This window comes from Patagioenas fasciata, chromosome Z (assembly GCF_037038585.1).
Source record: "Patagioenas fasciata isolate bPatFas1 chromosome Z, bPatFas1.hap1, whole genome shotgun sequence".
Classification (NCBI taxonomy): Eukaryota; Metazoa; Chordata; class Aves; order Columbiformes; family Columbidae; genus Patagioenas; species Patagioenas fasciata.
The window spans coordinates 24,071,473-24,084,999 of NC_092560.1; the positions used below are offsets into that span (position 1 = coordinate 24,071,473).

A 13,527-nucleotide genomic window follows, 5' to 3' on the forward strand; every position below is an offset into this window, starting at 1 on the left:
AGAAAGGGAAGAGTCTTATGATCAGGAAGAGTAGCAACATCCTACTAAGGACAGAAGTTTTCTGACTCTTCAGATGTAGAGTTAATTTCAACTTTCTTTGGAGTCTTTAAAGTGGGTAACACAAAGATTTCAAAAGACAGATTGTCAGTCACAAAGTAAGAATGTATCCTCTAAGTACAGTACCCTTTAAGAGGGCTGGAAGAGATAAACTGGATAAAAAGCTATGCATACTTCATCATAAATGCTTCCATTGATATCTGCTCCATAAATTGGTGCCACAAAAGTCAAGTTCTTCCAGTATTTGCGCTCCAGATCTTCATAATCTACGTATCTTGGGGTGCAGTATCTGCAGAGGAAGAGGTAGGCAAAGGTTCAGCAGAGTCTTTCAACAACCACCTTTCACAATGTACTATGTTTCTGATATTGTAAACTGAATTCTGATGTCACATTATTCCAAATTCACTGAGGAATTATTAGTTGTCCTGAATTATTAGTTTAATGAGCCACCATAGCATACAATCTCCTACCAGACAGCTACACTAACTGAAGTCATACACCTATCGGTACATTTTCTTGAATCTCCAGCAGCAAAACAGCACATCTACTGACTGTCCTCAGGTTGAGGCTCCCCCTTTTGTTTCTCTTCCGTAAAAGAGACGCACATGGAAAAAACACTCAACTGAAAAGTATTTGGTATTTTCCTGAGTCACTACCAGCACTGCAAAGACACAGAGGTAGGTCCTGAGCAAGCTTGTCTTGGAACAAGTTAAATGTACTGATTCTGTCAGGTAGCAGCCTGTACTTTCCTCTCTTCTTCCTCTCCCAGAAAAACCTTTTGAGAAAAGGCATAATGTTTCAAAGAGTAGGCATAAAAATTCCATCATGCAGTGAAGAAAAAAAAAACCCACACACATTTAAGGGAATTTTTCTTTTTATTCTTTTAGTGCAGCACAGGGCACCATACTTTTATGTACATAAATATATACCTTTGGAAGGTTACTGAAACCTCATGTATAATCTTGTGGGAACTCAACACAAGCATACTAGCATAGAAAATATCCACTACTAGCTTTTGCCTCGGGATCCTCTGTCAGGTCTCCATTCTCCCATATTTAGGTCTTCAGGAAATAAAATTTGCTCCCCCATTACTGCAAATCTGAGAAGTTTCACATTAGTACTACCAACCTACTACACTGGAACTACTGGAAAGAAAATTCAACCATACAAGAATTAAGTAGACCAGGAACATTTACATCATGTGATAACACAGAACAAAGACAAGCAAGTTAGCAAAACACATCTTAACCAAAGCATTCTCCACAATGAATTGCTTCAATTATTTCACATGATAAGGCTCCAGAAATTAGTCTGTATTTCTGCTTGTCACTGAGTAATATCAATACATGAACTCAGTTACCCTAACACAAGTATCTTGATTATGGGATGCAGTTATGCCCAGAGGTGAAGGTGGAAAAGCGCTTTGGTTCAATGGTGAATTATGAATGCCTAAACAAATAAAAGATGCAATGCATTAGGCTGAGCACACATGGCCATTTTAAAGGTAAATATGATCAAATTTAGATGTTCATGGGCCTTCTCTCTTCCTCAAAGGAAATGGATAACTTCACAATACTCAAGAGCACTTAACAGAGAAGTCTTCTTCATTAAGGAACAAAATTATTTTACTGGGAGAATAGGGACAGCCAGCTACTTCTTAGTTTAAGAAATATAGACTGCATTAAGAGTGCCATAGGAGGCTGTATGACACGTTTTCTCAGGAGCAGTGAGGAATATTTACAAAGATCCACAGCTAGCAATACAGGGTGTTTCAAAAAGATGGACCCATATATCTCTACAACCATAACTGCCCGTGAATGAAACTCTCACAGTCCATACAACAGGTGGAGGGAACACAGAGCACTTATTAAAAGGTTACTAAAACTTCACTAACTCATTAAACTGCTTGCAAATTTTTGTGTAATTGTAACATGTTGGGTCCATTTTTCTGAAACACCCTGTAGATAAGAAGCCCTCCCAGCTGTTCTTAACTTCACCTATGAAGTTGTGAACTGATTTAAGTAAAAAACATGAGAACTGAAATCAGAAACACTTCCAAAACATCTTCCATGATAAAGAACATAATAATCTTAACTAACACTGTGATACATATTAAAACCTTCACAGCGTTTTGCATTATCAAGCTATTTTAAGAAATTATTGTTTATCATTTTATCTTGCGTTAATCTAATGTAAACTTTAAACATATATGAACAGGTATAATATAATATTACTAAGGATACCATGCAGGTTTTATATTTTATTCTCCGCTCTAATAGTTACTGAACAAATAATTTTAAGAAGTACAAAATAGGTTCCCATTCCCACTTACCAGAAGAAGAAAACTGTAAGTGTGATAACATCAGTTTTTCACAAGTAATAAATGGGTAGAAACAGATCAATCATTTTTAATTGAAATAAGGAGATCAGTTTTGCACTTTTACAAAGGCATGAATATTATGGAACATTTGCTGAAGAGTCTCTTTAAAAGCTTTTCATGTCCTAGTTTTTCCTGATCTTGATAACAGCTTCTCTTCTTACCTCTTAATTTCTTAAATGAACTTATGAGAGAAACTTTCCTTCCAACTAGGGCAGTGTTACCTTCCTTCATTATATTCAAATATCTTTTATCTCTAGGATCTTCGATTCACCTTTCAGAAACTATTTTCAGTCAGTTTTAAGGAAATACTGAAGCAGAATTTATTCTTTTTATGCAGACAAAAGGAATGTGGAAAAAGTCATTCTATCGCTCCCCTTTTCTTGGAATGCCCACCAATTTGAAACTTTTCAGTACAGCGCCTAGCCCTTCATAGACTTTTTTCTCCTCCCTTAATGCCCATCTGGCCATAATTGGAACATAGGCATTTGCTAGGAGCAGTTGAGTTCTTTTACATTAATGCAAAAACTTCTAGGCAAGTTAAAAAATATGTTCGTTATTTTGAGAAATATATGATAATTCTGAAAAATAACTACATTACAGTATCTAGGCAAAAAAAAAAGGTAAACATTAGTAAGTGTACTCAAAATAAAACTCAGATATAAGTCTCTATCATCTTCATTGTTTTCAATATAAAAATTTGTTAGGACAGAAAGAAAAAAGGTAGACAGAAAGCATTATGTCTCAGGTTTTTTAGATGCTTCCTTGTTGCCACAGTACCAGATGCTTTCAATGACAGAAACACAAACAAGATTCGTATTGTGGTATCCTCCTACAACTTAGAAGACAGGAAAATATCTTCTGAATAAGTGTAAAAAAAAAAAAAACAAAACCCAAACCACCAGCTGCACAGAACAATTCAAAGAAACCACAGTATGCGAACAGATATTTGTCTTTTTAATCAAGACCCGCCCCTCATATACATACTTGTCACTGTTGGCCAGCTGCTTGAACTCCTTCACTGTCATCGGCTTTTTCTGAATGTTGTACTGTGTGAAGAGTCCTGACTGGCCAGTGACCATCTGCTGAATTGGAGCAGGAATCACCAAATCTTCAATATCATCATAATGTTTTCTTGGCTTCCACTCCTTTGGTGGGATAACCTTTAATATTCAGAAATTAAAAAAAACAGGACATCAATAGTTGCAATACCAAGTCAAAATATTCTGGGGAAAAAACAAAAAAAAACAAAAAAAAACCCAAAAAAAACCAGTCAAATATGCCCGCATGATCGAATGCGTGCTTGTTTAACCAGGTGTTTCACAATAACTAACTGATCATGTAAGTACTACTAGACAATGCAGAAACCAATTAAAAATGGGCATAGTGTCACCTCAATTCACAAGCACTAACTCACTGATCTACAGCATTTCAATCATGTGCAACTGTGCAAACACTCACGTGTAAAATAACAGAACAGACAAATATTTTATAATAAGAAAGCCTTATAATTCACAAATGTTTTGTACTCCATGATATAAAATCGTTATCCTCTGTTATCGCCTGTCCAAATGTTATTTGGTGTAAACAGTATGAATAACTATTTCTTACTGAAAAAATACAGCTATTTTAGAGAGCTTTAGATTTTAGAGCCTTTTTAACTTACTCCCCATAAAATTGCAGTGTGGCCAGTAAAGCCCTTCCTGAGTCACAGTACAACTGAAAGACGACTAATGTAATTAATCATTTTTAAAGGTTTTGTTATGCTTTCTTGTATCATAGACATTATTCCGGGTGCTTTGTAAACCCAGGTCAGCAGATATCTCAGATTCATATAAACACATATAGAAAAATATTTTTTGTGCTCCTGGTACTATCACATTTATACAACATGTACATAAAGAAAAGCTTCCCAAATGGTTCTGAAACGTGACAGCTAGAATGGGAATTAAACCCTGGGTGTATGGCCAAAATGAAGACACACATTTTCAGTCATACAAACATGGGGATATTAACTTCAAACAAGCCAAATTACACTATGCAAAATATCATAAATCCATGAGTACATGGTCAAATTCGGCCCTTATCAGATATGTTCAATTTTAGTGACTTCAGACAAAAACAGGATGAAAATCTAAGTGCTGCAAGAGTAGTGACAAAGTCTGTAAATCAAATATTTGAATTATTTCTAAAACTCCACTAATTTCCAGTTTCTCTTAATTGCATGTATGTGTACAATTTGAGAGACCAGTAATCTGTAGCCAAAGTTTTCCACCCCTACTATCTGATAATGAGATTTAATAATCATCTCACCAAGAGATGATGTTAATCAGAGAGCCAGAAAAAAAAATTCATTTCCTTTATTGAAAAAAAATTATATTAATTATTAGATCAGATAAAATTACAAAATAAAGAGGTATGGTTTGGCAATGGCAACAACACTGCAAGGTTCATCCTTAAGTAACTAATGATTTCACCAGGAAAGAAACTGGTTTCAGTTTGTATTTAATTACATTAAAAAATAGAAGTTGCTTGAAGATTTAAAAATTAATACATGTTAAACAGTGTTAACTAAGGATATGGATCTAAAATTTACTACCCACTTCTCATACTATGCCTGAATGCTGTCCTATCTCTGAAGTACTTGGATTGTCACTTAAATTACTAGAATGGACTCCCTGCTCATTTTCAACTGTTATGGGATTCTAATCCACATCTTGCAGCATTACTGCATGGTGACCAAGATCACAGCCTGACCTCTGTTCTTCTGTTGCCATGATACCATTTTACAGATTGATTTTTGACTAGGTTAGTACTAAAGTAAATTAAATACAGTATATGCCTGCATCCATTCCACACCTGACATCTGCATTATACTCTTTAAAACACTGAAACATTTGGCTAGATATCACTGTATTTTTAAAAAGCCAGTTTAACACATCCATGTGCCTAACCTAAAAAGGTAACTACTACTTTGGCCCATTAGAATGTTCTTTTAAGGTGTTTCAACTTCAAAACAAAGTTTACAGGAAATAAAGTTTGCATATTAACATTAAGTGCAACTCTTTTTTAAAATAACAGCACTAGTATATATTCTAGATATTATGTCATATTTGCCTTTTAGTAACAAGTGAATATTCAGATCATACGCGTTTCATGTATGCAGGAACTAATCTCATGCTTGGTTACTGCAGAAAATTATGCCTACCCAGAACCTCCAAAGATACTGCCTTGCAGATTTCACCAGCGAAAGAAAGTAGAACAACACTAAGAATAAGGTTATGAAGATGACAGCAATATTACAGACATTTTAAAGTATACAATAAAGGCAAAACTGCTCTGTATTATTTCCTTTCGCATTCTTTCCTAATGTTACTGTGCCTATTGCTTTCCTCAGGACATCCTCAATGCCTCTGCCCTTTTTTCCTACACTGGTTGCACATGTAGGTTTAATTGCTAGATGGCAGAAAAGGAACCAGGACCAGAAATCAGGATAAGGAATCAAAACAGAATAAGACTGGAGCCATACTCATGTCTAAAAAAAAAAAAAATCTGAATATTTCCAATAAGACAAATTCATTATCTTTTTATACTTCCTACTGTCTGAAATTTTGCAACCAAGAATGCCAAGACATGGAAGAGTCTCCTTTTCCAGATATCCTGAAGTTCATGCATAAAAATGGCTACTACACTAGGCTCAAACTATTACATATTTTAGTCCCACAATTCATCTTAAGTATAGCAGCTGCCTCAGAGGAGCACTTAGCACCACGTGAAGCCACTGACCAGCATTCCCAGCTGCTTCAATCCTTGACAGAAGAGAAGAAACACAGAAAAAGCCTGGCTGAGAAGAACTGAAGCTTTTATTTATTCTGAATGTCTCAGAAATAAGAAGTTTGCATACGATTTTTAAATATTACAGTATCATTTTGATGATATACCTCCTGAGAATTGTCTAAACAGGTAAGTATATACAATTTTTAAAGGAAAATGAAAGGTTTGGGCTTTTTTTCATATCAAAAAGCTTCTGGTTTTGAACACTAACAAATTAAAAGAGCAGTTGTAGACTAGTACAGACATAGCCATGATAAATAGCGTGTCACAAATGTTCTTCTTTTTAAACAAAATTATTTCAGTTTTTGTGTTGGTTTGGGTTTGTGTTTGGTTTTCTTTTTCTCCCCCCAAACATATTACACACTAATCTTGGCTCATATAATAGCTTCCTCATATAGCCAGAGAAAGCAAGGAGTACAATCTGTGCACACCTGCTTTACATACAACATGCCAAAGAAAGCAAGCACATTACATACGAATAAACAAACTGAAACAGAAGAAAATCAGTATCATCTCAGTGGCCGGTCATAAGGTACCTTCTATTTCTTTGGCCAGATATCCATGAAACAGGATTAAAAACTAGCAACAGTTGAAATAAAGCTATTTATACAAAAAATAAGATTTTTTTTTTTTATGTTAAGTCCACATACGTAATCCACAGAATAATACATAGCTAGCATCTTCTGCTCACATAAGTATTAATGGAGTAAATCTGTTGCACAGCAGATGTCATTATGATGAATTTCCTACTAAGTTTGCTGTTCAAGACAAGAGGACTAGAACAGTTCATCCTCACACAAACAGGTTCCACAATACAGCTGAATATGTGAAAAATTCAGCTCTGGCTTTCCTCTGTCATCTTTTTATCACGTTTCTACTCCTGTTGCAGTAAAGAGTTTGAAAATAAGACTTATATGTAGCCCACCCTCAGACATCAGAAAGCAAATGAACTACAGCATTCTCAAGGTGAGAGGGGTTCAGTTTTGCTTCGCTTTACAGGAAGCAGGGAAGAGGGAGTGGGCACAGGGAAACCAAGAACTGCAGGGTTTTTTTTTTCCTCTTCTCTCCATTTTTAAATGTCTTGACTTTGCAATATTAGCTTAAGAACTCAGTGACAGAGAAGGCTTTTCCCAGTGACTACTTCAAATAACTAAGCTAGGATTTCTAGACCTACACTGTGTCATGCTTGTTTGAAAAGTGGCAAAACAGCTAAGACAGAAATACTCACGTGATGTAACACAAAATTACATCAGACTTCATTTCTGACAATCACTCTCTGCTAGGGAAGGAACACCTGCTGTAAGATCCTAGATATATCATTGTTCAATGTAGTTAGTGGACCTCAAATTCTGATTAACAAAAAGATAATATCATCATCATTAAAAAGAAAACTTTCCATTCAAACAGTGCCTCACTATCTTCATGCATACACCCACTCACTATAGCGTGATTATGTGCTTCAGTAAAGTAATACACAACCCTAAAAAACTGAGTTCAACATCTGGTAGATCAGGACTTTAACTTGTACTATGAACTCCCTATTTTGTTCTGATTTGCCAAAAACTAGTTTAAATCTGCCTTAAGAAGAGATCCTCTTTTGCTATTGTAAACATGGAAACAATTGACAGAAGAGATCATTCATCATCTTCATTAGCTTGCATGAAACAGAGATAACAAAAAGCTGTTTATTAAAACAGTAACAGATCAGTATCTATTCATCGAAAATCATTTGGAAAAGATGTTAAATAATGAAAAGGTCAATTTTGCAATCAGCAAAATACAAATATTGGGAAAACAGTTATTAGGAACAATTTTCCACCCACACTATAGATGTTTACCTTCGCAACTCCAGCCCTATGAGCACCTTGTGATTCCATGTACGCTAAGTATTTGTTAAACTCCCTGAATTCCTCCATCGAAGGCCTAAATGTCATGATTTTGCAGCTTGGGTTCGGAGGACTATCTGAGGTGACAGCAGCCATTGTGGTTCACTTCCAATCCAGCCTTAAAAAAAAAGAAAAAAAATAACATACACTGAAGAAAATAATCTATTAAAAAAAAACCTCATTTAGACATATATGTTTCAAACAGGAAAAAAGCTTCCAAAATCTTCTGTCCATCCTAGTATAAAACGCACAAAATGAATGTTTACTTATTCTCCTTACCGCTTTAGGAATACTTAGCCCGTACCCAGCACAAACACTAGGATGAGTGACACTTATACAGTCTAGTCCATACCTCTGCTTTTATAGCACATTTTCTCAAGTTAACCTTTAACACTGTACTAGCAACTCCTTGTATTGATCCATCTACAGGTTGCTGCAATTCTCTGTCCAGAGATTTACATTACACATGCTCAATCAGGAGTAACAAAGCTACACATTTGATAAAATATCACTATTCTCATTTAGTATATGGAAAAAAATGATTAGTCACTACCCACTCACACTGCAAACACAGAGAAAGAGCACCTGGATTCCCTAACTCTTGTATTAGCAGTTTAACAACAGAACTGTTTTAGTCCTCATTCTCTTCAACAGAAACAAAGCACGCAAGTGACACATGTAAAAATAATGGGCGTTTCCTCTTATTTCCATTTCAGCATCAAGGATGGCTGAAAACAAGGTCATATTTCTGTTTCATACCAAGACGCAGTAATCATGAAAGGGCTGATATTCAGGCAACTGACAGATACATTTCAGCTTCAGCATGTGTTGGTGTTTCCAGCTACACATCACCATGTGCCATCCTCTTCTCGTACAGCCCTCACATTATTATCCACTATTGATTTTTCAGGCAGGCAGCAATGAAGTTGCAACAAGAACTCCAAGGGCAATCAAGAGAGATTTCAGGGCCTCGGCACGACTGGTTAAGGGATCGGGAGCACAAACAGTGTTCTCCTCTGTCCTTCCAGTTTCAGGGAATTATGAGGGAAGAAACAGGAAGAGCCACCAGATCAATACCTGGCTCCAAGCCAGATGTTACGATCAGAATTCAGGACTTTCTGATCATGGGTCAGTCTACACAACACCAGACCCTATGGCAACAAATTGAATGTAACTGTCTCAAAGGTGGAAAAGGAGGACAGGACCAGAGTCAGCAGGGCTCACTGAAAGAGCTTAAAACTGGATTTGAAGGGGAAAAAGGATAAAACCAGGCTCACTAGAGATAAGCCTGATGGCAGCATGCTAGTTTTTAAGAGACAGTGTGCTAGTGAGGTCCTTCGGTCTGCTGTCTCAGTGGAGACAGGGGGTAGAAATCCATGCAGCAGCAAAGATGCAAGGGTTCTTGATGTATTAGAAACCACAGAAGCACCTGAAAATGCTCATGTAGAAAATAGAGTATCTCCCCTCAGAAAGGTGGCAGGTTCTATATTTCAACTGAAGTGCATCTACATCAATGCACACAGCATGGGCAACAAACAGGAAGAGCTGGAAGCCACTGTGCAGCAGCGTGGCAGATGCACTCGATGTGCCCCCTCCCCACCCAAGCAGCAGTTTGGTACAGACTCCAAAGGAGACAAAGGCCTGAGCTGCAGCCGGGCCAGGGGCTCTTTTTAGGAAAGCCACAGGGAAGCAGAACAGCACTGAACAGCAATGAGTTGTGGGCACAGGGAGTCTCATGCAGACCTTTCCCACTGTGTGCAGTTTGACTATGAGCCAAACACTTTATTTCATAATTACAACAGCCTGGGTGAGCCCACTGTGAGCTCTCTCTGCTGAACAAGCTGGCTGTATGTGGATGATCTTCTATTACTCATGGATCACTGGATGACCCCAATTTAAGTTTCGTATCAATCATTAAGCTTAAGTAACTGCATAATGAATTACAGAATTATAGAATTACAAGGTTGTGTGATTTTTATATACTGCTTGCTTCACGCTACTTAGTAAGCTGAATTTGCTGTAATCTTAAACTGCATGCTGCAAAGTTCTGCTCAAAATTACCAAACTTGCGTCTGCTTAATGGAAACAAAAGCAGCTACAGGTCACCGTGGACATCTGAGACACAAGGCCTGGCTTGCACTTTGCTGGGAAGAATGGAATTGAGTGAAGAGAAAATAATCTCTCCAAGACCAACACAAAGCAATTGTGGACCTCTGCAAGGTAAGTTCTGTTATGCACATTGTTGGGAAGAAATAGGATTCATTCAGACAACACCTTCAAGGCTATGAACTGTAAACAATATCTACAGCTAGACAAAACAAAGGCCCATCTGAGATCAGCCAAAAGGATTCAATGAGAACCAAGAAGACTGCAGACTCAAATATTGCTGTTGGGCTGAATCGTGGCATGAGGCGCAGGTGCAAAGCTGTAAAAACCCAGGGATTTCTGAGCCTGGCTGTGACCTCTGGAAGGCACCCAGCTCGAGCCAACCCCACTGCTGTACTACTCCACTGAATTATTTACTTCCATGGGCTTCAGTGCCTGAGAGCTTGCTTTGAGAGACCTGGGATCCAGAGTTCAGAGTGACCTGACACCAGGTCCCTGGAGAGGAGGTTAGCAGGTTGACATGCAGGATAATGAAACTTTGAAATCCTCAACAAGTAATATATAGAATCGCGTGTGCATATATAATCCTTTGGCCATAAATGCATATAATCTCTTACCTGCTGTGTTTCTTAGACTTGAACTGTTGATCAAGTCTGGGGTTAACTTTGGATCCAGCTGAGCATAGGCTCCTCCTCTCTGACAAGGAGTTTAGAAAGCAAGGGGGTCCATTCTGAACCTTGTGACTCAATGGGCAGGCCTCCTTCTATGCTTTCACATCTCCTGTCCCCATAAAAATCACTCTAAAACAACTCTTGCCTGATCTGCTTGGTATATTTCCTCCATGCCATAAGCAATAGAGTAGACCTTGCCATTGAAATCTGTTAAGTCACATCTTTCTTTAAGTGATCCAAACATTGTTCTGCAGCACGTAGAACCTTAAATTGCTCATCTACAACAAGCATAAAAGTTATTATATAGTTGCCACCATGGAAACATGGGATGGGTGGGATGACTCACACAACTGGAGTGCTGCATTGGATGGTTATAAACTTCTCAGAAGCGACAGGCAAGGAAGGAGTGGAGACTGGGTAACTCTGTATGTTAGAAAGTGGTTTGACTGTATGGTGGTGATGCTAGGGTGGAACATTTACCCATAAAGAATCAGGAGGAAGGTCAACAATGCAGACATCCTGGGAGACTTAGAGACCACCCATCCTGGATAAAGAGGCAGACAAAATATTTTGCAGGCAGTTAGGAGAAATCTCATGATCAATGGCCCTTGTCCTCATGGGGGACTTCAGCTTCACAGATTGCTGTGTTATATTTCCAACAGATGAGACATAACATCTCCTGGAGTGTATGGAAGACAATTTCCTGACACAGTTGGTCAGTGGAGCCAAGTAGGGAAGGTGCCACACTGGACCTGTTTTTTGTGAACAGAGAAGGACTCATGGGTAATGTGTTGTTTGGAGGCTGCCCTGGGCATAGTGATCATGAAATGATTGAGTTTTCTATTCTTGGAGAAGTAAGGAGGGCAGTCAGCAGAACTGCTGCTTTGGACTTCCAAAGGGCAGACTTGGATCTGTTTAGGAGGCTGGCTGGCAGAGTCCCTTGGGAGACAGTCCTGAAGACAAATGAGTCCAGGAAAGCAGGTCGCTCTTCAATATGGAAATCTTAGAGGCTCAGGAGCAGGCTGTCCCTGTGTGCCGGAAGGCAAGCTGGCGGGGAAGAGGATCTGCCTGGCTGAACAGAGAGCTGTGACTGGAACTTGGGAATGAAAGGAGAATTTATGACCTTTGGAAGAAGGAGCAGGCTACTCAGGAGGACTACAAGGATGTTGCAAAGTTATTCAGGGAGAAAATTAGAAGGCCCAAAGCTCAACTAGAGCTGAATCCGGCTCCTGCTATAAATGGCAACAAAAAATGATTCTATAAATATATGAGCAATCAAAACGTAGCACAAGGGCGATCAAATACTGGAAAAGGTTGCCCAGAGAGGTTGTGGAGTGCCCATCCTTGGCGATAATTCAGAAACCAGTTCAACACTGCCTGAGCAATCCATTGCAGCTGAGCTCGCTTTGTGCAAGGAGATTGGACCCGATGATGTTCAGAGGTCGCCTCCAACCTCCACAGTTCTCTGATTCTGAGCTATTCCTACCTACTGCTGTAAGTTAAACACTTGCAGCTGCACAGCTAAACACACAAAGCCAAAGTCACAGTTACAAATCAATTCTGCCAGCTCATACATGTGCACAGCACCAGACATCACCTACACCACCTTCCACTACACCACAGGTGAAGCCCATTTCCCTAAGCTTTCATTCACCAATTAGCTTGATCAGTTCCTACATAAACTTATTAAATGAAACCACACATAGAGAAAGCCAGTTTCAAAAAAAAAAAACACAACCAGAAAAAAATAAACAACCTAATATCAACCTTTTTATTCTAGTTTTGTCTGTGGGCACAAAACATATGCAAGCACAGTGCCTGTATGTATTCCTACAAATTTGAGGCCCTGTCTCCCATAAATTTTGGAACTAAATTTGCCTAAGTCTGAAAGGTAACTGAGTTTTTACATTCCTTAAGAGAGGGGGTAAGAAGACAAGTAAAAGCCATATCCAGGTGGTACAGCTAAGAGAAAAAATTGCAGAGTGATTTTGGCCACTGCCTAATTACAAGCAACAGGCACAAACTAATTATCACGTAAACTGCTATTATAAAAATTCCTCTCAACCAAGACACCTCATCAAAACATATCAGTTTTAATATCTGAGCTTCTTTAAAAACAGCAATGTATGAAACAAACATGCAATTACCAAATGAACTGACTATATCCTAGCACTTAGCCACAACAAATAAATTAGCTAATTTAAGGATTGTTAATCAAACTAATAAACGGTGAATAACTCATGCTAACTGCCACAACCAGACATGCCAACATGCTTGTCTGGCTACTAGATACCTAAAATCCTGTTTGCAAAACATACCAAAGTAAAGATACTAACTAGATTATTTTTTTTTAAATCTCTGGAACTAAGTCAAGACTCAAGAACATAACTGAATTGTACTGTGATGAATATGAATCTATATCACAAGCAGAATTAATAACTTTAACCATGAAGATATCTGTATAGCACTGGAAAAGCGCAATTTTCACCCAGCTTCATTTGAGCGTGAAAAATACAAATCCTTTCTTTCACAGATCTTTTCTCTACTTGCTCCTGTCCATCTTAGGGTCCAATTGCCTGCCCAATGATCACACAGA

General features: G+C 38.1%; 1 protein-coding gene across 8 annotated transcripts in view; it reads right to left on the reverse strand.

Moving 5' to 3' along the window:
- The window catches only part of KDM4C (lysine demethylase 4C), a 263,563-nt gene that overhangs the window by 239,817 nt on the left and 10,219 nt on the right, over positions 1-13,527 (reverse strand). For all 8 annotated transcript variants that reach the window (XM_071802539.1, XM_071802538.1, XM_065860562.2 and 5 more), the window contains exons 2-4: positions 8,107-8,272; positions 3,422-3,597; positions 232-346 (exon numbers count right to left, since the gene is read on the reverse strand). In XM_071802539.1, the coding sequence (XP_071658640.1) occupies positions 232-346; positions 3,422-3,597; positions 8,107-8,250 (435 nt within the window). In that variant the 5' untranslated portion in view covers positions 8,251-8,272. The remainder of the gene's footprint in view (positions 1-231; positions 347-3,421; positions 3,598-8,106; positions 8,273-13,527) is intronic.